This window comes from Molothrus aeneus, chromosome 10 (genome assembly GCF_037042795.1).
Source record: "Molothrus aeneus isolate 106 chromosome 10, BPBGC_Maene_1.0, whole genome shotgun sequence".
NCBI lineage: Eukaryota > Metazoa > Chordata > Aves > Passeriformes > Icteridae > Molothrus > Molothrus aeneus.
In genome coordinates, this window is record NC_089655.1 from 24,569,455 (window position 1) to 24,592,399 (window position 22,945).

A 22,945-nucleotide genomic window follows, 5' to 3' on the forward strand; every position below is an offset into this window, starting at 1 on the left:
GCAGCACATTGGGTAAGCAGCCACTCTGGAAGCCATCAGCTCCACAGCTAATTCCTAACAGATTCCCAGGGAGGCTGGATCAGAGGCACACGTGGTAGAGCTGTGTAATTTTCTGCTTTTCCTGCAAAACCTACAAAATCCAAACCAATATAATTGCTGACAATTTGAGGGTAATCTAAATACAAGCTCGATGTTTCATACATGTGCACAAAAAAGAAGATTATTTCCCTGAAGTTCAGATTTCATGGGGAGGTTGATGAGCACTGCTCAAACAGATCACGGAATCCAGAACCCCAGGATGGTTTGGGGTGGGACCTTCAATCCCATCCAGCTCCAGCCCTGCCATGGCAGGGACACTCCCACTGTCCCAGGTGCTCCCACTGCTCCAGCCTGGCCTGGGACACCTGCAGGGAAGGAGCAGCCACAGCTTGAGGCTCATCTGCCATCCCCACCTGGGATCCTCCACCCTCCCCTGGGCCCCCTCAGCACCAGGGACCAGCCTGGAACCCACTGGGAGCTCAGAGCTGAAGGTGGTCCAGGAACTGGAACTGAGAGCACACAGATCCTGGCCAAGGCACACTGGAACCCAGCCCCTCGTGCTGGATTCCCCTTGGATTTTGGGAAATAGGAAGTTGTAGCAATTATTTAAAACTTACTTAATAACCACCCCTTGTATGGGCCCTGAATTTGGCCAATCAGCTGCGCCAAAGGGGGCAAAAATATTTTTCTCAGAACACCAATTCCAGGCAAATTCAGATGTACACTTAACACAGATAGTTCCCAGTACATTTATTTAAAGAGCATAGCAGGCAATCTGTGAGAAATATGAAATACATGCATGAAAAATTACAGTGTCAGGCAGGAAAACGTTGCCTCACCACGTGTTTCTAAGGAGACCAAAGCAGTGAAGTAACACCCCAAGGCCCTGCACAGAACAGAACTAATTCTTTGTATTTCTAATAGCTCATGTACTGTGTTCTCTACGATAATTTTTTTTTGTCTACACAACAAAGTCCTTCTTTTAATTTGTGACTCACAAAAGTCTGGAAGGAGCCCAGGGATGGACTCCAGATTTCGATCCTTTCAGGAGACCTCAGCAGTGCCATCAGGAAGTGTCAAATCACCCAGAGCTGCCAGGAACTGGGAGGATGTGCCAGGGGAGGAGGGGCTGGGGTTTATCTCCCCCAGCATTTGCTGCTGACCACTGCCAGGCTGGGCTCCATGGGCCTGTGCCTCGCTCTTACACCTTCATACAGAAAACCAGCAGAGAAAAGCAGAAAAAGGGACCAGATCCTAAATAGTTCTGAGTGGCACAAATCAAGGGCAGCCTCAACAGAATAAACCAACAACTGCAACCGTGCAATCATGACAATCTCCAAGACCTTCAAAATCCTTAAATAGGGAAAAAATGTTATTTTGGCAGAGCCTGCTCCCCTCCCACGCCCCCAGTGACACAGTGCAAGCATGCCTGCACTCAGAAGGATTGGATTTGCTCCTCCATGGCCAGAGTTCACACTCCACCATCAAAGGCCTGGGTCTAAAGCCTGAATTTTCTGCCTGTATTCCTGCCTGTTTGAAGCCAAGCTAACTGGGCTATGTCACAATTCCTACAGACCTGCTTCTCCTACACATTAAAATTAGTTGGAAATACTGGAAAAACTAAACAGGAAAAAAATGGAGATTCTGACCTTAATTTTCCTTGGGGATAATTTTTTACCCTCAGCGTTTAGGCCAAGCAGACAAAACAAAATACAATAAAGACACATCCTTTAATGCAGAATTATGGTTTGGGTTGGAAGGGACCTGATATCCCACCCAGTGCCATGGCAGGGACACCTCCCACTGTCCCAGGTGCTCCAGCCCCAGTGTCCAGCCTGGCCTTGGGCACTGCCAGGGATGCAGGGGCAGCCACAGCTGCTCTGGGAATCCCATCCCAGCCAGGAATTCCCAGTTCCCAATGTCCCACCCATCCCTGCCCTCTGGCACTGGGAGCCATTCCCTGGCTCCTGTCCCTCCATCCTTGTCCCCAGTCCCTCTGCAGCTCTCCTGGAGCCCCTTCAGGCCCTGCCAGGGGCTCTGAGCTCTCCCTGGAGCTTCTCCTCTCCTGGCTCCACAGGAGAACCTGGATTCCTGCTTTTCCTCTGGAAGCAAAGTGTGGCCCTTCCCTCAGTCACTCTCTGCAGCAGCCTGGTCCCAGCCCCTGGCAGGGAGCTGGGATTGTTTGCCATGGATTCCTGTGCCTCCTGTGGCACTCAGGCTGCTGAAAAGCTCTAATGAGCCTTTGCCTCACTCTGCTCCACCAGCAGCCCTGCACTCCCCAGCTCTCACCCTCCCCAGCCTTCCCACACAGCTGGAATTCATAAAAAAATACATTTCAACAGCACTTGGAGCATGAACAGTGCTGTCTGCACTACCTTCAGCTCAGGAAACTATTCCCCCCTTGCATTTTCAAAGCTCTTCAAAGTGGTTTTTAAAGTGCCATTAAAGATGCTCCAGGAGATGAAAACACCTCCTTTCCTTGAGGAGGGCTAACATTCCCTCTCTTTTCCATGAGGAGGGATAGCATTCCCTGTCCTTTCCATGAGGAGTGGTAACATTCCCTCTCCTTTCCATGAGGAATGCTTGCATTCCCTCTCCTTTCCATGAGGAGTGGTAACATTCCCTGTCCTTTCCACGAGGAGTGCTAGCATTCCCTGTCCTTTCCATGAGGAATGCTACCATTCCCTGTCCTTTCCATGAGGAATGCTTGCATTCCCTCTCCTTTCCATGAGGAGTGCTTGCATTCCCCTCTCCAGCTGCAGTTTTCCATCCTCTCTCATCAGCCTCATCATGGCAGCAGACCACCAGGTTTAGACTGGGAGCTGGAGTAGCCTGTGGAGCAGGAGCAGCCAAAGACTGAAAATTGGGATTTTGGGAGCATCACCAGCAATTTCAACCCACCCAGAGCAAGGCCAGAGCTGTCATGAGCTAAAGAAAAGCCACAAGGACTTTGGGGAAGAAGAATGATTTTTTGATTTGTGATGAAGTAAAGGATCTAGCTGGTAATAAAATGAAAGCAGAAATCCTTTAGGAGCCCGTGCTACTGCAGCCAGCACCAAGAACACAGACACATTATCACCATTAGTGATTTTTGATTTGGGGAGTCTGATTGATTGAACAATTACCCAGCAGACCTTACCCTGTGTGGAGCACTTGTCAAGACCTGTCACCTCCCTTAACTGGGTGATGCTCTGTGAGGCTGAAAAGGGCCTTGAAGCCAGCAATCCAACTGATCCCACAAATCCCCCACAAAGGGAATCTCCAGAAAGCCTCCCCAAGCATGAGAGCAAAAAACAACACCAGAAACAACTGCTTGGCCCCTGCTCTTGCAAATGCCTGCTGTGGTGGGAAATAATCATGACTTTACAATTCTGTGAGAAATATGCAACAGAATAATCTTCAAAATATTGGTTGCAGAAAGGAAAATCCTTTAAAAACACGTAAATCACAAATCCTGGTAGTTTTTATTATTTCTGGAGTGTCAAATTATTTCAAAGAGGGACTTTGGGGTAGTTTGTGGGAGGGAAAAAAAGCAAAATAAGGCAAAACCCCAAGCTCCCACCAAAGCATGGACACTCAGGATGTGGCTGATTTCCACACCCCACTTTGGACAGGACAAATCCACTCCCTGGAACTGATTTCCAGTAAGATGCTGTTTGTTCCCACTCATTTATTTTAATACAATGGCAAACTCATTTCATATTTAATGATTGTTTCATGAAAAAGCCCTGTTTGGTATTTCAAAGAGAACCATTTTTATCAGCAGTGCATTAACTGGGTTTATTACCCTGATCCAGCAATGTGTTCCCTAGAGCCAGGCCCCTTGAAATCCTGCTGGATTTGTGTTTTACTGATCCATTCAGGAAGGGTGGAATCCAAATGCCTGAGCCAGCAGCTTTCCTGCCTTGAAACTCCTTCTGGATACCCACATCAAACGTTTAACTGCTCCTTAATAACTCATTTATTAGCAAGTGACTGCTACATTTTATTAATCAATCTTAAAATGTCTCACATAAAACATCAACCAGCTTAGATGGTATTTTTACTCATCATTAAGATTTTGCAGGGTCCTAATATTCTGTGTGAATTCCATATATGGAATAAGCTGTGGTTTTAGTTGTGTTTTCTCCATAAAATCTCAGTTGTTTTATATTTCACTGCAAATTTTCAGCCTGGGATAGTGGAAGGTGTCCCTGCCCATGGCAGGGGGTGGAATGGGATGAGCTTTAAGGTCCCTCCTGACCCAAAACATTCCAGGATTCTGTGATAATTAATTGTGATGGGCTGATGCAACATGCCAATTTAGGGAGGAAGCAAATTCAGGTTTTCAGAAGACCCAAGAAGACATGCAGGCCCCCCAAAAATATGGAACACATTGAACAACCTTTAAAAGATGTAATAAAATAGAGACTGTGAAAACCTCTCTTTCAAGATAAGAACAGGCAATTGTAGATGGAGTTAAAGGGGGCAAAGCTGAAACTGGAAGTGTTTGTTTGCCATGCTCATGAACAAACCCTGAACCCATTGTTTGCAGCAACCTCTGGAGTAAACAGAGGGGAAAGGGAACCCCAGCTAAGGGCAGTTTTCCCATCACATAAACACAGCAATACAAGTGTTTGATGTTATGATGTATTTCAGAGTGTGAGAGACCATCTGGTGAGATTTATGTGCACTGCTCCTTATAATTTCTACAAAGACAGAAGGTGTCGTTGCTGGAGCTTTTTAGCAGTATTGTTATAAAAATAAATAATTCAATAATAAGATATTATTCTGTTATTACAATCTAATAATGAGTGACATGTCCATGCTAAGGGATGGTGACTCAGGGATGGGATCTCACACCTGCTGTCTCCACAGGTGCTGCAGGAGCAGTGAAGTGACCATCACTGGGAAGTGACCATCACTGTGAAGTGACCATCACTGGGAAGTGACCATCACTGGGAAGTGACCATCACTGTGAGCTGCTGCTTTCAGGGTGTCACCAGGCTGAGCACAGGGCAGCTGGGCACTGCTGTGCCTGCCTGGGGACTGCAAACCCTGCCTGGAGCAGCACAACCTCACTTGTGCTCCCAAGATCCCAAATACCTCTGAGCCAGAGCTGTGAATGCAAGAGAGAAGAGATCCAAGAGGCACCCACATAAATAATCCTTTTGCAGTGAGTTTTTGTCTGCACACAGCTCCCAGGGTGGCATTCTAAGTGCTGTCACTGCTCTCATCCTTCCCAAGAGCATTTTCTGCTTCCTGGGACACAATCAAGGGCAGATCATTGGAGCCTGCTGTTAATGACTCAGAGGAAAGGGCCTGGCCTGACCTGTCCTGCTTTTCAGTCCTGCTCTGAGAGCCAGAGGTCCTTGCTGGTCCTGCACTCAAAATGAGACCAATTCTCTGAATTTTACCCTCAGAGCCTGATGTTCTGCTTAAGATGGACAATTAACAGCAGGATCGTATTCCACCACCTTCACTGTTTCCCTCTTTTTCTTGCCTTGCCCTCTCAGCCAGCTGCCTGGTGCTGCCAGCAGGGTCCAGATTCCTTGGAATGACATTCCCTCCTTCTGACTGCAGACACCCACCTTTTATTCAGGCCTGTTGAGTCTTTTCACAGTAACAACCACAACAACTCTGGTGCTTTTAAAAACACTTCCCCCCCCCCCCCCGGAATTTTTGCTAGAAAAGATAAGAACTTCTCTTACCCAGAGTTTCCTTCTGCAGCTCCCGGCACCGACTCTGGAGCTCGTTGCCCTGCTGAAGGGAAGTTTGGAGCTGCTGAGTTTTCAGCTCAACTGTGTCAGCCACCTCAGTGAGGTGCTTGACCTTCTCCTGCAGGCACTCGTTCTCCCGCTGGGATTTTGCCAATCTTTGGTTCAATTTGGGTATTTCTGAGGAGGCAAAACAAACCCATGCAGACTGCTGCTATTTTATGTTAGTCATGAATAAGAACATCAAAGCTTTTAAATGGCATTCACAGGCCAGCAAAAATAAGTAGGGCTAAACAGTTTTGATGTGGAAAGCTGGATTTGAGGATGGGTGTGATATTCCTGGTGTGGCACTAGTCTGAAGGGGGAAATGTTGGATGAGGGATACAGAGCCTGTGTAAGAAAGGCTCCACTCCAGCTCCCCTGGCCCTTGTGGGAGCAGGAAGGAGCCAAGGGAATTCTGGCCAGCCCAGAGGCTGCTCTGTGCCCCTTGCAGGCCCCAGGACCCCTCAGATAAGGGGGGCTGCACTTGGCAGAGCTCGTTCTCACCCAGGAATGGGAGCAGGGAGAGCTGCTGCTCTTGGGTGTGGGTTTGCTCCAGAGGTCCTTGCTGGTCCTGCACTCAAAATGAGACCAATTCTTTGAATTTTACCCTCAGAGCCTGATGTTCTACTTAAGATGGACAATTAACAGCAGGACTGCATTCTCCACCTTCATTATTTTCCCCTTTTTCTTCATTTGCCCTCCCAGCCAGCTGGAAGGGAAGGGGGGCAGCCTGTCCAGTTTGGGGGGCAGCACTGCAGGACACTCCAGCAGCTCCCACAGGGATGCTGGACCAGCACCCTGGAGGATCCTTTTTTCTCTTGCCCAAAATGGTTGCAGGATGCTTTACCTGTCAGAGCTTCTTTGCTCATGGCTTTTATTTGCCGAAAAATTTCCTCCTTCATGGCAGCAAAGTTCTCCATGTTGCTGGAGATGACCTCTTTAATACTGTCTAATTCACTTCTAATGAAAGGGAACAGTGAGACAGCCTTGCTCAGGGTGGAGCAATGGTGTTCCAAGGTAGTTCTGCAAGAAAGAAAAGATACCAGATGTATATTTATAAATTATTTTGGAAATAAAACTTGGGAATTGGACTAAGCTTGACAACTACGCTGCCATAATCTGGTAATTTATGCTGCATTGGGTTACAATAATTCAGTGTATGAAATGTGCTGTGTGTTGAATATATGTATTATAAGTTTCTCCATCTAAATGTTTAGAGCTTTTATACATACATGAAGAAAACTGGGTTTGTTTCATCATTTCAAAATCTGGTACAGGAAACCGTACAATCATTTTTAATTGAGAAATCAGAGTAATCATGTTTAAATGACTGTATGCCCAGGTTTATGGTGAGTCTTTATAAATAATATATATGTAAGAAATAGAGCACTTCCAACATCAGCATTTCTTTTTGGGTTCTCACCTGAGCACCTGTGACTGCTTGTAGGCAGCTTCCTTCTCCTCTTGGAAATACTGCAAATCAGCTTTCACAGTTTTCATCTCCTCCTGCTTGGTTTTCAGTTCCACTGTCAGGGTTTTTATCCTAGAGACATAAAGAAAATCATCAGAATTGTTTGCAGCAATAATCAACCTCCAACTTTGGTTTCAGCTTTCTCAGGGCAGGAGCCAGCTCTGTGCTGGCCTCAGGCACAGCAAACACCTCCAGAACCATCCCCTCGAGGTGTTCCTCACCTCTAACATTTACCTTGGGAACTTTCTTTGCAGCACCAGTTTGTTTTTCAGGCACAGCTATCCCAGTGTAAATAAACACAGTTTAAACATTGCTCTTTCAACAATTCAGCACTTGCTGAATGGATGGAAATGAATGGAACTGCACAGGAATAAAAGAGCTGAATCCAGTTCCCTTCCTGTGGTACATGTGAGGAACAATCCCACACAGCACATCAGCCCCAGCTGTTTTCTGGAGATAACCATCCTAAAGCAGCCTTCCAGCCCCAAAAATACCACTCCAGTGACAAGCATCTGTTAAAAACCAGCCCCTGTTTAAGCTTTCAACACCTACTGCTCACACAGAGAAAATGATCTATTTGTCTCCTGGTGACTCATTGCCACAAGTAAATAAGTAATGTTTGAATAGACAAGAATTTTACAAAACCAAAGGCTGGCAGAAGCACTACATCAGCCTTGACTTCAATTTGAAACAGCAGAAGAGAACGAGGATGATTTATGCTGAAAATATATAAAAATTAAACCGAACTATGACAGTGCATTAGTTACTGTTATCGCACAGATCAGCACCAAAATGCACCTTTAAAACAATATCAGTTCTGGTTAAGAAACCTGGATCTGCAGAGCTCTGACAAAATCTGAACTGAACATCTGGGGGTTAGAAAGCAAGTTTTTGGGGTTCAGTTGTGAACCCTGGAACAAAAAAACCAAAAAAAAACCCAAAAAAAAAAAAACCCAAAAATTGAAGGCATTCCTGGAATTACCTTTTTAGAAAATTTTACCCATTGCTACCTGCAAATTTCCAGGAGGTGGAGAGCAGGAGAGGAGAGAAAATCTGTTGGATTGTGACTGGGAGCAGAACTATTGTCACTTACAAGAAAATGTCCATCCCCTAAACAGCTACAGGAATTGAAATCAGTTTGCAGCTGAGGAAAAAATCAGGGATTTATCAGTGACCAATAACAAATCCAAACTCTGGGAGCCAGGGAGAGCCAGATGCTCATTTTCCATTCTCATTCTGGAATGGGGAGTATTTGAAGATCTTTTGGATTAAAAAGAAACTGGAAAATAAGGAGAGACACATTTTCTTCCTCTTTCCATTCCAGAGCTGACATTAAAGGGATGTTTCCTGCTCAGTCACACACTAAAGAACCCGTGGAAAAGGCAAGACCATTATAAACCCGTTATTTTGGGGGATTTTAGCACAAAGGGAGAGTGCAGTGGACGGTCAGAAGCTGGCATTTGGAGAATGCTAGGCACAGGCTGATGTCAGAGAGCATTCCCAGCCTGTGCTGGCATCCCCTGGTGCTCCTCTGGGGCAGAGGGAGGTGTCAGGACACGCTCACCCCGGTGCTGGCAGGGACAGAGCAGCACGGAGAGCCCAGAGGGAGCTGCAAACACCCTGAGGGTGCCAGAGCAGGAGGAGCAGCTGCCCTGGCCCGGTGGGACGGAGCAGCACTGGCACTGCCAGCCAGGACAGAGGCACTCAGCAGCCTGGAACACTGTCCAGAAAAGGCCCCACCCCAGCATTTTCACTGCCATCAAACTGGGGGAGCTGCCCAGAGCCAGGAGCTGCTCACTTTCATTTCACAGCCAGGAGCTGCTCATTTTCAGTTCAGAAAGTGGTGAAGTCACCACCCCTGGAACGTGGATGTGGCACTTGAGGACATCTTTAGCATTTACATCTATTTTACATTTCCTGCACTGGATGAGGCTGAATGTCGCTAATTAAATTAATAATCATTCAATTAATTACCGAGACTGAGGTGATTCTAACACAGAATAAGGTTGAGCAGTAGGATCAGTGCAGTTTGCTCCCCTCCTCCTGCCAGGATCCCAAAGGAAAGGTAACTAAGGACAGGCAAACTCCCAGGTGGCTTTCAAGGTTAACCACAGGTACCAACAGGGATAGCTGAACCTAGAGGGAACAGAAACCTGAAACAGCCTGCAACTGATAAGAGATTCAATCCCTTGGTCTAGCAGAGATAAAAGTAAGAAAAAGGCATGTTTGGCTTCTGGGAGCAGTGCTTTGTCAGCCTGGCCAGACCCAGGATGTTGAATAGTTTATACCACAGCACAAGGTAGTCAGAGAGGCCCAGGACAGCAAGGAGAAGATAAGGAATATTCAGCCAAGTTTCTTAACAAGGCACCATGGTTGATTTATGGCTGGAATGGAAACCTACTGCAAGTATCCCACTTGATTTCAGCAGCTTTTAAATCAAGCAGAGCCTTAGGGGAGAAAAGTGCAGAGATAAAAATTTTATTAACTGTTCCAGCTTTACTACAGAAAGTCAGCTCAATGAAAATTTAAAGTTTAGCTCTGGCAAATGAGCCTCAACAAGAAGAATGTGCTGTCAGTGCATTTGCTCACACACTGCCACCAGAGCTGCCACCCAGGGTCGTTAAAGGGACAAGGAGCAAACAAGCTTTAAAAATAGATATTAAACCACAGAAAATATTAAATATCGGGAAGGAGGGGTGGAAGATGTTAAATTTAAATTTAAAAGATATTGCAAGAAACATCATGAGTAACTTACAAGATAAATGCATTTTGTTCACTTTTGTGGGAACTTGTGCTCTAAAATGAATCTTTTATTACTAATATTAGCAAGCAAAAGCCTAACTAAATCCATTAATTAATTTTTTAACAGTATTTGAGTGATTCTCCCAAAAAAAGCAAGTTTCCAAAGCATTTCAGTCCAATCTCAAGAACACCTTCAGCTCTACATCCCTTGGTGTGAGGCAGTCACACAAGGAACAACCCTCCTAGGGATCCCAAAAATCAAACTGAGCTGATAATTAAAATTAGAACCTCATCCTTACAAAAAAAAACTTCTGTCTGTTTCAGTCAGATGAGCCAAAAATTACCCAGGAGTTTCTGGTAGCTTCAATCCATCAGCAGCAAACTCGAGCAAACTGCATTTTTACAAAGTACCTTTTATTAATTGACTATAAACGTCAATTCTTTATAGTCCTACTGTAATTGATTAATGGACTATAACAATAGATTCCAAAATGTGTGCATGGCAAGGGATACAGACCCTGTAATTATGAGCTGAAAGAACACACGTGAAGGTCCTAATTGTGCCCTGAAAATCCAAACGTGGCTCTGAGATCCATCATTAATTACTGGAGTTTCATGGTACAAAACTCCCCATTGAAATGGGGCCTTCCCATATCTGTAAGGATTTGAAACCCCCTGTTTGTGAAGCAAAATGCCCCTGGCATTTGCCAAACTGTTCCTCACTGCTTTAGGATTCTGTACCAGCCCTGCAGAGAGGGAATCCTGAGATTGCCAGGGAAAAACACTGGGAATTCTTTACTGTGAGACAGCCAGCCCAAATCTCAGATCTGTGGCACTCCCAGTCCTGTGGAATTTCATTTGGAATATTAGAGATTTATTACAAGATGATAAGATGAGATATTCATCTTTTCCTTTTGGGAGTGTGTGCAGGGGAAATCCCTCTGAGTGCTTCTGGCCTTTCCTTCACCTTCCACATATTGACTGCTCCTAAACTGCTCAGGAATTCTGAACCTGCTTCCCCAGGACGCTGTGAAAGATGATTTAAATCAAGTATTACAGTGTACATGGGCCATCTGAGAACAGAAATACAACTGTTATTTGTATCTGAAGCTGCTTTGTGCTGCAATTCCCTGCCACACGCAGGAGAGGATCTCCAGAGGAGATGATGCGCTCTGACCTTTCCGTCTTGGATTCGCTCTCAGCCCGGCAGCGCTCAAGGTCGTGGTGGAGAGCCTGCAACTCTGCCTGAAGCCTCTGCTCCCGTTCCAGGCTTCCCTTATAAACTTTAATCTCCTTCTCCATTGCCTTCACTTTGTCTTCCATCACCTTGAACTCGTGGAGTGTCAGGTAGCTGACTCCGCAGTATTTGCACACTGTCTGGTCCCGGGGCATCTACAAAGAGAGGAAATGCTTCAGAGTGTCTCAGAGAAACAGGCTCAGCTAAAAAAACCCTCAGTCATGCTAAGAAATAATCTAATGCTAAGATCAGATGATGTTATTGCTTTAGCAAATAAAGACAAAGATCTTCATTAACAAAATGAACCCCAGCTAAAGCAGCACTTTTCCTTCCTGGCAACTTCCCCAGATACATCAATTTGATATGTGGGAACTCCCACTGAAACGCTGAAGTGCTTCTGAGTTAGGTTGGAGGTATTAATGGAAAATGAAATGCTGTGTTTTATAAAGCTATTTCATTAATGAATCTGGGATTACCAGATAAATGTTATTTCTCTGGGTTTCCGACAACTCAAATCCAAGTGAAGGAGGCAAGAGGAGGGAGAGTGAATAAAGTGAGGTAGTCCACAATCTTCACAAAAATAATTGATGAGTGATGCTGATGTGGTGTCCATGGCACTGGGGTGCTGTGGATTCTGCACCCCCTTTGCCAGGAATGAAGGACTCAGGACTGGTTACAAAACACAGAGCATGTGACACCCATCCAAAGGAAAGGCCATGCATTAAACTGGGAAACAGACTTTTCCAACTGAGCTGGGTATTAACCTTGAAGCAGGGAACATGCAAGCACCTGTTCAAACAGTTTAAATCCAATTAAGAAACTTTGCTTTACAGAAGAAAAAAATGATGTTTTGAGACATTGGGATAAACAGAAAGAAACCCTACCGAGAGGAAAGAAAAGAACTTTCAAAAATCTTAAATTGAAGACTCATACAACAACCTTTAGGAGTTTAAATACAGTTTGAGATAAACAGTGTTTTAGGGTGCCCTAGACAGGCTTTATTTCCCCATTTCTTAATGTTGCTCCAGTTTAAACCCCCCCTGGTTGCAGCTGCTCTGGAGGAGCCGAAAATGCAAGTTTATTTTTCCTGGCAGCTGCAGTCTGTGCTTGGAAACCTGAAACTGTTCTTCAGGATAAGTACCCCGAAGTTCCAAAGCACTGGAATGAGTGGAAAAGGACAAAACGAGCTGTGCAGGGAGCGCAGGAGGAGGGGGTTTATCAGGGAGGACACGGTGCTCTGTGCAGCACGGCCACTGCTGCTGCTCACACAAACAGCTCAGAACTTTCGCTGCTGCTCCCATCAAAACCAAGATAGAATCACCAGGGGGCTGAACTGGAAAGGGCTTGTGCAAGTACCAAAACTTCTTAGTTTACAGTTTTGTTACTGAATGTCAAAATAAATGAAGTCATAGAACAACAAATACTCCCTGTCTGGGCTCAGCTGGAAGTGCTCTCCTTCCCATCCATTCCTCAGGTGAAATGAAAATCTGGGAGGATTCCTGATCGGGTTGGATTTTTACAGTATTTGCTACAGAGTCAAAAAATCACAGAATAGGAAATGCTGTGTAAATCAGGACCTTGCTCTGCACATTAATAATTACCCTGCAAGCACTGCAATAAGTGTACAGATTGAACAGCTTCCAAATATCCACCTTAATACATGGAACAGCTCCCTGGCACCAGGAATGGATTTGGCACACGCTGAGTGATGCCAGCCACAGTTAATTTAAACCCTGCACATCTGTCCAGTGTACCTGGAAAATTACCAGGACCCAGATGAACGTGAATAGAGCAAGGAAGGCACTGACCTGATCTCCCATCCTAAATCCAAGGTTCCTCTCTCATGGAATCACAGAAGGGTTTGGGTTAAGAGGGACCTGAAATCCCACCCAGTGCCACCCCTGCCATGGCAGGGACACCTCCCACTGTCCCAGGGGCTCCAGCCCCAGTGTCCAGCCTGGCCTTGGGCACTGCCAGGGATGCAGGGGCAGCCCCAGCTGTGCCAGGGCCTGCCCACCCTGCCAGGGAACAATTCCTAATTCCAAATATCCCATCTGACCCAAGAATTCCAATATCCCATCTATCCCTGCCCCCTGGCAGCCTTATAAATAAATGGTCTTTCCAGGAGAAAAGCTCCACCAGGCCTTGTCTCTTGGACACCAAAGTTGACCAACCATTAAACAAAATCTGTAGGAAACAAACTCATCAGTTCTTGTGCTTACAAATTACCTTTTCTGACCTTTTCTGGAACAGTGAAACTGCTGAGTAACCACAAAGGATGTGTATTAAACACAAATTCATGGTTTCAGATTCCATATTTCACTGTTTCCATTTGATAAAAACACCGTTGTCATCTTAACTTCAAAGCAGGAAAAAATCAAGGGAAAATCAGTTTGGAAGGAATAGAAAAGGAAACTATCAGAGCTCTGAGTAGAAAGGGGACTTACGTGTCCTGAGTGAGCACTGAGGACAAGCAGTGAACAGAAAAAATCAATTAGGAATTAAAAAAACAGTTTTGTTGAGGACAAAGGGCTTGATCTGGGAAGATATTTATCCATAAGACTTTGAGCTACAGTTGTGAGTGATGCACAGATGCTGTAAAGCATCTGGGGGAGCAGTTTCCACTCTGCAGTTGGTTTTGGAAGGAAATATTATCCCCTGGTTACAAAGATTTCTTTAGCTACCAAGGCAAGGGGGGACTGAGCCAAGAGGGATAATCACTCAAATTACATCTGTCTGACTCAGTTTCATCTGTAGAGCATAAGCTGTAAGGAAAAAAAGAAAATAAATTGGTGGTCTGGACCATTTTTAGCCTTTTGAACGATGAGACAGGAATTTGTACCACTTGAACTTGACCAAATAACTCCAGGGTGTGTCAGCTCGTGCACCACCACCCCTCTCCTCTGGAATTTCACATTCCACCCACAAACATCCCCGGATGGAGAGCTGGATTCCTGTTTAGAGGAGCGAGCTCCTCTCTCATTTGGCAGGGCTTTGGCGTCACAGCACACAACACAGGGACCACTCATCACAGAACCCCCAAACTGCTCAGCCTGGCCATGGAATGCCACCATCCCACAGCACCCACGCCCCCAGGTGCCCCGTCCACAGGGCTGAGAAACCCCTGCAGGCCTGGGGACCCCACCACAGCTGGGCCAGGCTGGAATTTCTCCCTTTCCATGGAGAAATTCCTCACAACACCCCCCTGTGCTCCTTGGTCCACAGCCCTTGCTCCCTTGATGGATCTGTCAGGACTGAGATTGAGTCAGCAAGGACTGGTCAAAACCAAAAAACTCCGTATTTGTCCAAATTAAACTTGTAGCTGGAAACATGAAAGTCAAGAAAAAATAAATAATCCTTATGCTGCATCTGGGTGGTCTTGAATTATTTCTGTATGTTGATTTATTCTACTTTATTACCAAATTTTACTTTCTTGTTTCACTCCTCTCCCACATTATTTTCATGTTTCTCATCCTGTCTGTCCTTGTTCTGACACACCAGTCAATCCCTACTGCACAAAAAGAAATGATGACTCAAACCACACCACTGATTTTTGAGGAAGAAAGGGGAGTCTTTTTGATGTATATTCAAAATGAGGAGGTACCAGATTGAAATTTATATTTGCCTTAGTCAAAGAAATATTTTTAAAAGGTCTCAGTAGAAACTTCACTTCTTTTAAAAGAAACAAAGTGTGTTATGAGCCAAGTTTTCAATCAGCATCTACCCCAAAGCACTACAGATGGTACTGCTGAGCCACTCTGCTCACATCATTATTTGCTCCCTGCCCATAAAAATCACAGTTGCAAAATAAAAATCCCTGTGCTCACTTTGAACACGTGAACAGTGGAGAAACAGGCTGGGAGTAAAACCAGGAGGTTGCTTCACCCAAAAGATGCCCTGGGAAAATCCCCGTGTCACTACAGGAAACAGCACTGGGAGCTCAGGGAGCTGAACCCATTGCAGCCTGGAGGAAACAGAATAATGAACCCTAACCCTGTCACACTCACGGAGCCGGCAACACCAGCACAGGGCCAGCACCCCTCCCCTGAGCTCCCCACCTTGCCTGGGATGTGGCAGGGCACGTTCCAGCTGAGAACCCCGCCCCAGGGCTGCCGCCAAGCATCTCATGACAAAACACAGCACACAAAGGGTGATTTAGCCCATTGTTAACCAGAGCTTTGCCTGAGTAACTCTGCAGCCGTAGGTGGGATTGTCAGGAAGCCCCTCCTGGCTGTAACTGGGAGGTGAGGAGATGCCAGTCCCTGCAGTCCCAGCAGCACACCTGGACACTGGTGCAGAAAAGGTGGAAAACCTTGGCTGTAGTGAATATAACCCTGGTTTTGTGAGAAAACCTTGGATATAGAGAATACAGCCCTGGTTTGGTGAGAAAACTTTGGATATAGAGAATACAGCCCTGGTTTTGTGAGAAAACCTTGGATATAGAGAATACAGCCCTGGTTTTGTGAGAAAACCTTGGATATAGAGAATACAGCCCTGGTTTTGTGAGAAAACTTTGGATATAGAGAATACAGCCCTGGTTTTGTGAGAAAACCCTGGATATAGAGAATACAGCCCTGGTTTTGTGAGAAAACCCTGGATATAGAGAATACAGCCCTGGTTTTGTGAGAAAACCCTGGATATAGAGAATACAGCCCTGGTTTTGTGAGAAAATCTTGGATATAGAGAATACAGCCCTGGTTTTGTGAGAAAACCTTGGATATAGAGAATACAGCCCTGGTTTTGTGAGAAAACCCTGGATATAGAGAATACAGCCCTGGTTTTGTGAGAAAACCTTGGATATAGAGAATACAGCCCTGGTGTGATGAGAAAAGCTTGGCTGTAGTGCCTAGAGAGGGTAGGGAGTGTCCCTTAGTGGAGATGCTGAACCATCTGGGCACAACCCCTGGCAGTGCCCAGGGGCCTGGAGCCACCTGGGGTGGTGGAAGGTGTCCCTGCCATGGCACCTGAAGGTCCCTTCCAACCCAAACCATTGCAGGATTTTCTCCCAGAGCACTCCCCAGCACTCAGAACACTCCCACAGCAGGAGCCTGACACCCCAACAGCACAAAACATTACAAATCCCACAGCTGAGGGCTGAAAACCTCCGTGGGCACTGGAGCAGCTGGGGAACATCACCTCCAGGAGCATCCAGGGGGCCAGCAGGATGCTGAAAAGGGCTCTGCCATTCTACCATGCTAATCTAGAGGGCACAAACTGGAAATTTATCTGCTTTTAAATGCCTGCTGGTGCCACTGCAGCACATCCCAGGCACAGAGCTGTGCTGTCCTGGTGGACGGGACAGGCCTGTGGGCTCCCAGCCACAGCTGGAACTCTGTGTTCCAGAACCTTCCACAGGAAAACCCCAGTGCTGGGTTCACAGAGAGCAGGAGGAGGGGAAGCTGCCATGATGTGCTCACACAGAGCCCATACTGTGCCCAGGCTACAGCACATGTGGAGAGGCTCCCCTTGCTGCTTGTGGTGTACCCGATAGCCTGGGGACACCACAGGACGTTCTGTCCTCATGGGGAACAGCCCCGGCCTCAGCTCCTCACTCCTGGCCTCAGACAGCTCTCAATCTCTCAGGGGATCTTGGCCCTATTAAGTTTATGATAACAAAGCTTTTTTTTTTTTTTCTAATAAAATATGAAATTAAATATAACTGTGTTTGCTGCTTTGAGGACTTGGGTCATTCTGTTGCTGTTCTGTTTCCTGTTTCAGGGAGATCCTCAGTGCAAAGCTGCATCTTCCCTCCTATTTCCCTCCACTCCCACAGAACTTTAATTAAAGTCCAAAGGCACAAAAAAATGATTCATCTACCACTGGCAACAAACAACTACCAAGGTGAAATATAAAAGCCTTGAGGGAAAATTAAACCAAAATAAAACATTAACCAAGCAACAAAACCAGAAGTCCCCAAAAATACACATCCATGACATTGGGTCAAGGAAACACTAACTCCCTTCTGTACTCTGCTGGGCTCTGTGACACCTCTCAGGCTGAGCTGCTTACAGAAACTCTATGTAAATACATTAAAAGTAGGCATTAAAAGCCACTGATTTCCATCTTTACTAACAATTAGTTCCCAAGAAGTATGCAACTATAAATACAAAAGAATACTATAAAGTTTAATAATGGACATGTAGATGTTTTATTCACCTATTGATTTTCTTTTTTTTCATTGAGCACCCATCTTGCAATGAATGTGAAATGCAATGTTGTGAAAGGGATGTGAGAGCAGAAGAAGGAATGAGAGAGAGAAGAAAGCAGGGACATGTAGAAGTTTTCACACAGTTCTCTGAGGCAAAATAGATCAGAACATGAAGAACCAAGGTCCCTTCACATCTACCATTCCCTTAAAAAATGAGAAATCTCCTTCCATGCAATGTTGTGAAAAGGGTGTGAGAGCAGAAGGAATGAGAGAGAGAGAAGAAAGCAGGGACACGTAGAAGTTTTTACATAATCCTCTGAAGCAAAATAGATCAGAACATGAGGAACCAAAGTCCCTTCACATCATTCCTTTAACAAAATGCTGAGAAATCTCCTTCCCTCTAGACTAAAACCTCCTTGAAAATAAAACCTTGATAAGCAGCTTGTGCAGCTCCAAGGAGAGGAAAATGAGAGCCTGTCCTGTGAGGCAGCTCCTGGATGCCATGTGAGTGCCACAACCCAACATCCAGCATCCATCCATCCATGCATGCATCCATCCATCATCCCTCCATCCAAGCGCCTGGCCAGGGCACATCCCTCACTCTGGGCAGCACTCAGTGCCTGAGAGGCTCCATCCCTGCAGCCCCATGTGCTCCCTGGGCCTGCACACCCACCCTGGGAGCACGTGCTGTGCTCCATCTGGCACAGCCAGCCACAGCTGGCACACGTCTGGCTGGCAGGGAGACCCCAAGGGAGAGGCTGTAAAATCTGGGCAACAGAGAACGGGAAGGGAACGAGCACATGTGTGCAGAAAGGACGGCAGATACAAGGAGAGGAAATGGTGAGAATGACTTGTAGTGCCTTGTAACCATGCTGAGGAGGAGATGAGCACAGCACAGGATGTGTCAAACCCCAGCACTTTCCCATCCCAAACCCCGGCCTGTCGCTGCCTTGGAGCTCACACGTGGCACGAGGAGGATGGGACAGGAGCAGAACTCTGTCCATATCTGCAAATCCGGTGTCCTCTGCACCAGAAGTTTTGTTAAAGGTACAAAGGGATCACCTTTGTACCCAGCACTGGTGGCATCTCCAGAGATTGCCTCGCTACTTTGAGGGACAAGCTGAAGTGACAATGCCACTGGGAGAATTCCACAACGGCCGGGGACAGCTCCTCCAGAGTTTCAGAGCAGTCAACCAAAGCACACCCAGAAATGTGAGGAAAAGACTCATTTGCACCTGGAAGTGAACCACCACCTCCTGTGAGCAGTTACTGTGCCTTCAGGTATTTTCCAGAATGAGCAAACCCAGCTCTGTTATCCTTTCTTAGAAGATTTTAAAGCTCTTTTTACTATTTTTGCTCTTTTCTAAATTCCCATCAGTCACGTCATTATTTTAAAGCCTGCAGCTCAGAACTGAAACCTCAACAGCCCTGGACAGATGGACAACAAAGACCCAAGTTTCACACGTGATTCCTATTACAATTATTGAGATAGTCAAACTATTAATAAATTAATAGATTCTTCCTGTGTAACATCCCTTTGTTCATATTATTCTGCTTATAACCTGATTACAGCCCTCAGGCTGTTAAGTTTGACAAGGGGGTTATTATGGATTTTGTATTGATGCACTGGATTAATTTTAAATGCCTTATTTTAATCCAAGATCCTGGCTCAACAGTAACCAGCAGCCACTGACACTGCTGCTGACAGAACTCATGTCCCTGCATTTCTGTGCATGCCCTGGCTGCTGCTCCCTCCTTGTGCCAGCACACGCCGAGCACATGGAACAGGAACTGCCTCAGGAACTGATCCCAACATAAAACAGGCCCAAGTGCCACCAAACTGCAGCTTTAAGTCATTAAAGGAAATATTAAGCAGTAACCAGCTCCAGGAGGATTCCCTCGTTCAACAGTTTGGTACAACTGTTTCTGGGAGAAGCTTACACTGATTTTTGCTCACCACTGTACCCCGTTGGGGCTAAAAAACTAACTGCTAAATAAACAAACTTAGTGGGATCCTTCCTGCCACCAAAACAGCTGCTCACGAGTCTGAAAGCGTTCCACAGCTTCTTCCCTTCTTCTTTTTTAAGGCTAAGTATTTATTTTCCCTTTCTTTATCCATCTTACCCATCCTTGATTTCTCAGAAATCATCTCAGAAATTGTCTGAACAGTTTCCAGGACTAAGCCAGGGAGAATTTCTCCAGGCTGAGTACACAAAGCTTTTAAATGACTTGTCAATTATGAGCTGCAGACCGAGGAATGAGGACAGCTGGGTGTTGTACTGCCAGAGTGAAAACTTGATAGTGTTACAAAAAGTGACTCGTGTTCCACTTGAGTGCAGCCTCCTCCTAAATTGAGCCATATAAACAGCAGCGCTGTTACACCGGCAATCATCTGTCTGGCAAACAAAGGAACACACAAAGACACGAGGGGAAAGGAAGGGGAATGTTCCGTCCCCGTGTGTGTTGATACTCCTCTGGAACATGTCATGCTCTGCAGTCCTTCCGAGCTCCCGGCAGCAAAACACGCCAGAACAGGGGAAATCTGAGACTCACCTGCAGTGACAGCCCCGGCACAGGGCGAGACGTTCCCCCAAAACTCACCTGCAGTGACAGCCCTGGCACAGGGCGAGACATTCCCCAAAACTCACCTGCAGTGACAGCCCCGGCACAGACTCAGGTGTTCCTCTGCAGGGTTCCTATAGAATTACCGTAATTACACCGCACAAAAGAGTGAGGAAACCCAACACCCAACCCAACCCAGGGCCAAAATGTGCAGACAATGCACCGGTGCTCACAGGCCTGTGCAACATCCCTGAACTGCTGCAGGAGCTCCGAGTGTCGGGGTCTGGCATTTCCACAGCTCGTACCTTGCGGATCTCCTCGGGCAGCGCGTGGACGGGGCCGCGCCGCTCCATGGCCTCCCGAGGGCTGGGCGGCGGGCTCCGGTAGCGGGGGGGGGGGGGGCTCGGGGTTCCGGGAGCGGCCGGGGCTCGGGGGTCAGGGCCCGCCGGGGTCCGGGCCGGGGGGACCCGTGAGGGGCGGGGGGGGCGCGGCGGCCGCCGCCATTTTGTGGCCGCGGCGTCCGCCGTAACCGCGGCAACGGCGCGTGCGCGTCACAGGGGCTGAGGTGAGGGCGGCGAGGGGAGCGCGGCCCGGGCTCGCCGCAGGATCGGGGTTAAATGCGCCCCAAAACCCCCCTGACACCCCAAAGCCAGCCCTGACATGGCAAACACGGCTCCCCAGAGCCGGTCCTGGCACCCCGAAACCGGCCCCGACATCCCGAATTGGGCCTTGACACCCCAAAGCCAAACCTTGACACCCCAAATTCGACCCTGCCACCCCGAAGCCCCCCAATACCCCGAAGGGAAACCCTGACACCCCAGATTCGGCCCTGCCACCCCAAATTTGGCCTTGCACTCGTAAAGCCACCCCCAAAGTCCCGAATTTGGACCTGACATCCCAAACCTGTCCTTGACTCCCCAAATTCTATACTGACACCCCAAAACCACCTCTGCCCCCCGCCCCCCCCGGCCTGCCCTGACAGCCCAAATTTAACTGTGACACCCCAAAGCCCCTCCTGACGCCTCAAACCTGCATCTGGCACCCCTAATTCAGCCCTACCAGCCCCAATTCGGCTCTGACACCCCAAAGCCACCCCTGACACCCCCAATTAGTCCCCGCCACCCCAAATCCGGCCCTGCCAGCCGGGTCATCTGTGTGTCACACCCGAGGCACGAGCTCAACCTCGGGATGAACCGGGAGCCTCCAGCTCCCGGTGAGACCCACTGGAGTGAACACACAGTCACGAAAATAAATAAATCAGGGAAGGATTGGAAGCGAGATTCGGCAGTTTCAGCGGGATTAATTCCACTTTCTGCCCTTCTTTCCAGCGCTGATGGGTTCCTGTTTCCTCCAAATCCCAGTCCCTGTTGGGACTTGGCTTTATCACACAGCAGGGACCATCTGCCCAAAGGAATTCCTACATCCCCAAAGCAGTTCCTACATCCCCAAAACATTCCCTGCAGCCTTATATAAAACAATAGGCCCCCAAAACCGTAATTTAGGGACACACACACAAAACTGGGGACAGGCCATGGCAAAAAAAAAAAAAAAAACCCGAGGTGACCTTAATTAAATTTATGCACGACCCATCTCTGAGGTGAAGCATCAGTACGGTTGGGAGACGAATAGGGGAGAAAAGGGGAGTTGGATTGAAGAAAGTGGTGAATTTTAGGGGACAGAAACAAAAGCTTTATTGGGAAAAAAAAAGGAAAATTGCATCAGTAAGGGGGAAAAAAAGGAAAAATGGGTGAATAAGTGCTGTCTCAACAGAGGTATGCTAAACCGGGGGAAGACGGAGGGCACAGTGCGCCCGTTCGGGCTCTCGGCGCCCTCCGCCTCCCCCCCGGCTTGGCACGGCGGTGCCACGCGTGTCACCGCGGGTCCCTCGCGTGTGGCCGCCGTGCCCCGTCCCGCGTTGCGTGCCGAGCTCCGAGCCGCGCTAATCCCGCCTTGGCAGCCGCCTCACGCCCCCGCCTCCATTTTAACCTCTTCGTGCTTCCACGCCAGGCGCGGGCGAACGGGGGGGAGCGCGTGTTGCGTGTGAAGGGCGGCTCGCCCCCCGCGGGGGTCATTAATTAAGATCTGCATTAATAGGAGCTGGCGAGAGCCCGCCTTGGCTGGGAGCGGGGTCTGGCCGCGCCGTGCCGGCAGCTGTTCCCGCCGTGCGTGATGGCGGCGGGCGGGGGGGCGGCGGCGGGCGGCGGCTCTCACGCGATGGCGGGGCTGACGTGCCGAGCCGGGGTGTCGTGAGGCGCGGCCGTGAGCTCAGCGCGGATCACCGCGGGCGGCGAGCGGGGGGAGCGCGGCAGGGCAGGCGGGGGAGGCGGGGGGGAAGGCGGGCTGCAGCACGCAGCAGGCAGGCAGGCAGGCAGGCAGGGAGGGACGGGGGAACGGAGGCTGCTGCATCCCGGCCCCCCCCGGCTGTGCCCGCTGAGGAGGGGCTGGAGGGGGCTTGGCCAGAGGAAGCTGAAGGGATCCGGTCTTGGGGATCCCGTGTTTGGAGGGGCTGAGGGGAGCTTGTCAGAGGGTTCTGAGAGCATGCAGTTATTGGCAGGGACTGAGGGGAGCCTGTGCTGGAGGAGCAGGTGAGGGGATCCAGTCCTGTGGAGATGGAGGCGATCCTGTGCTGCTTGGGGACCTGAAAGAGATGAACAAAGGGGTGCCTGTGGATGAGAAGATCCAGTCCCGGAGGGCTGAGGGGAGGCTATCGTAAAGGAAATAAAGGAAATCCTGTCTTTGGGGTCTGAGGGAAGGTTGCACAGAGGGAGCCTGTCCTTCGGGAAGGCTGAGGGGATGTCCAAGGGGATCCGGGGAGATCCTGTCCTGGAGGCGTGGAGAACCTGGCAGAGCCATGCTGGGCCAGCCGGGATGCTCCCAGGCCAGAGCCCTGTGGGAAGCAGAGCACGGGAGAAGCACTCAGCTCTGTAGCAGCTGTTTCCTCCCGGCAGGAAGCCCCGACAAACCCCCACTCCTCACGGAGCCCACCGCCCGCTCCACACATCCGCGGT

The 22,945-nt window shown here is 48.2% G+C and overlaps 1 protein-coding gene across 1 annotated transcript in view; it reads right to left on the bottom strand.

Annotated features, from left to right (window-relative positions):
• Positions 1-20,355, bottom strand: part of LEKR1 (leucine, glutamate and lysine rich 1) — a 34,581-nt gene extending 14,226 nt beyond the window's left edge. Inside the window, exons 1-5 of the mRNA XM_066556422.1 lie at positions 20,243-20,355; positions 11,168-11,382; positions 7,201-7,320; positions 6,625-6,800; positions 5,730-5,915 (exon numbers count right to left, since the gene is read on the bottom strand). Coding sequence (XP_066412519.1) covers positions 5,730-5,915; positions 6,625-6,800; positions 7,201-7,320; positions 11,168-11,382; positions 20,243-20,290 — 745 coding nt within the window. The 5' untranslated portion in view covers positions 20,291-20,355. The remainder of the gene's footprint in view (positions 1-5,729; positions 5,916-6,624; positions 6,801-7,200; positions 7,321-11,167; positions 11,383-20,242) is intronic.
• Positions 20,356-22,945: the final 2,590 nt, after the last annotated feature.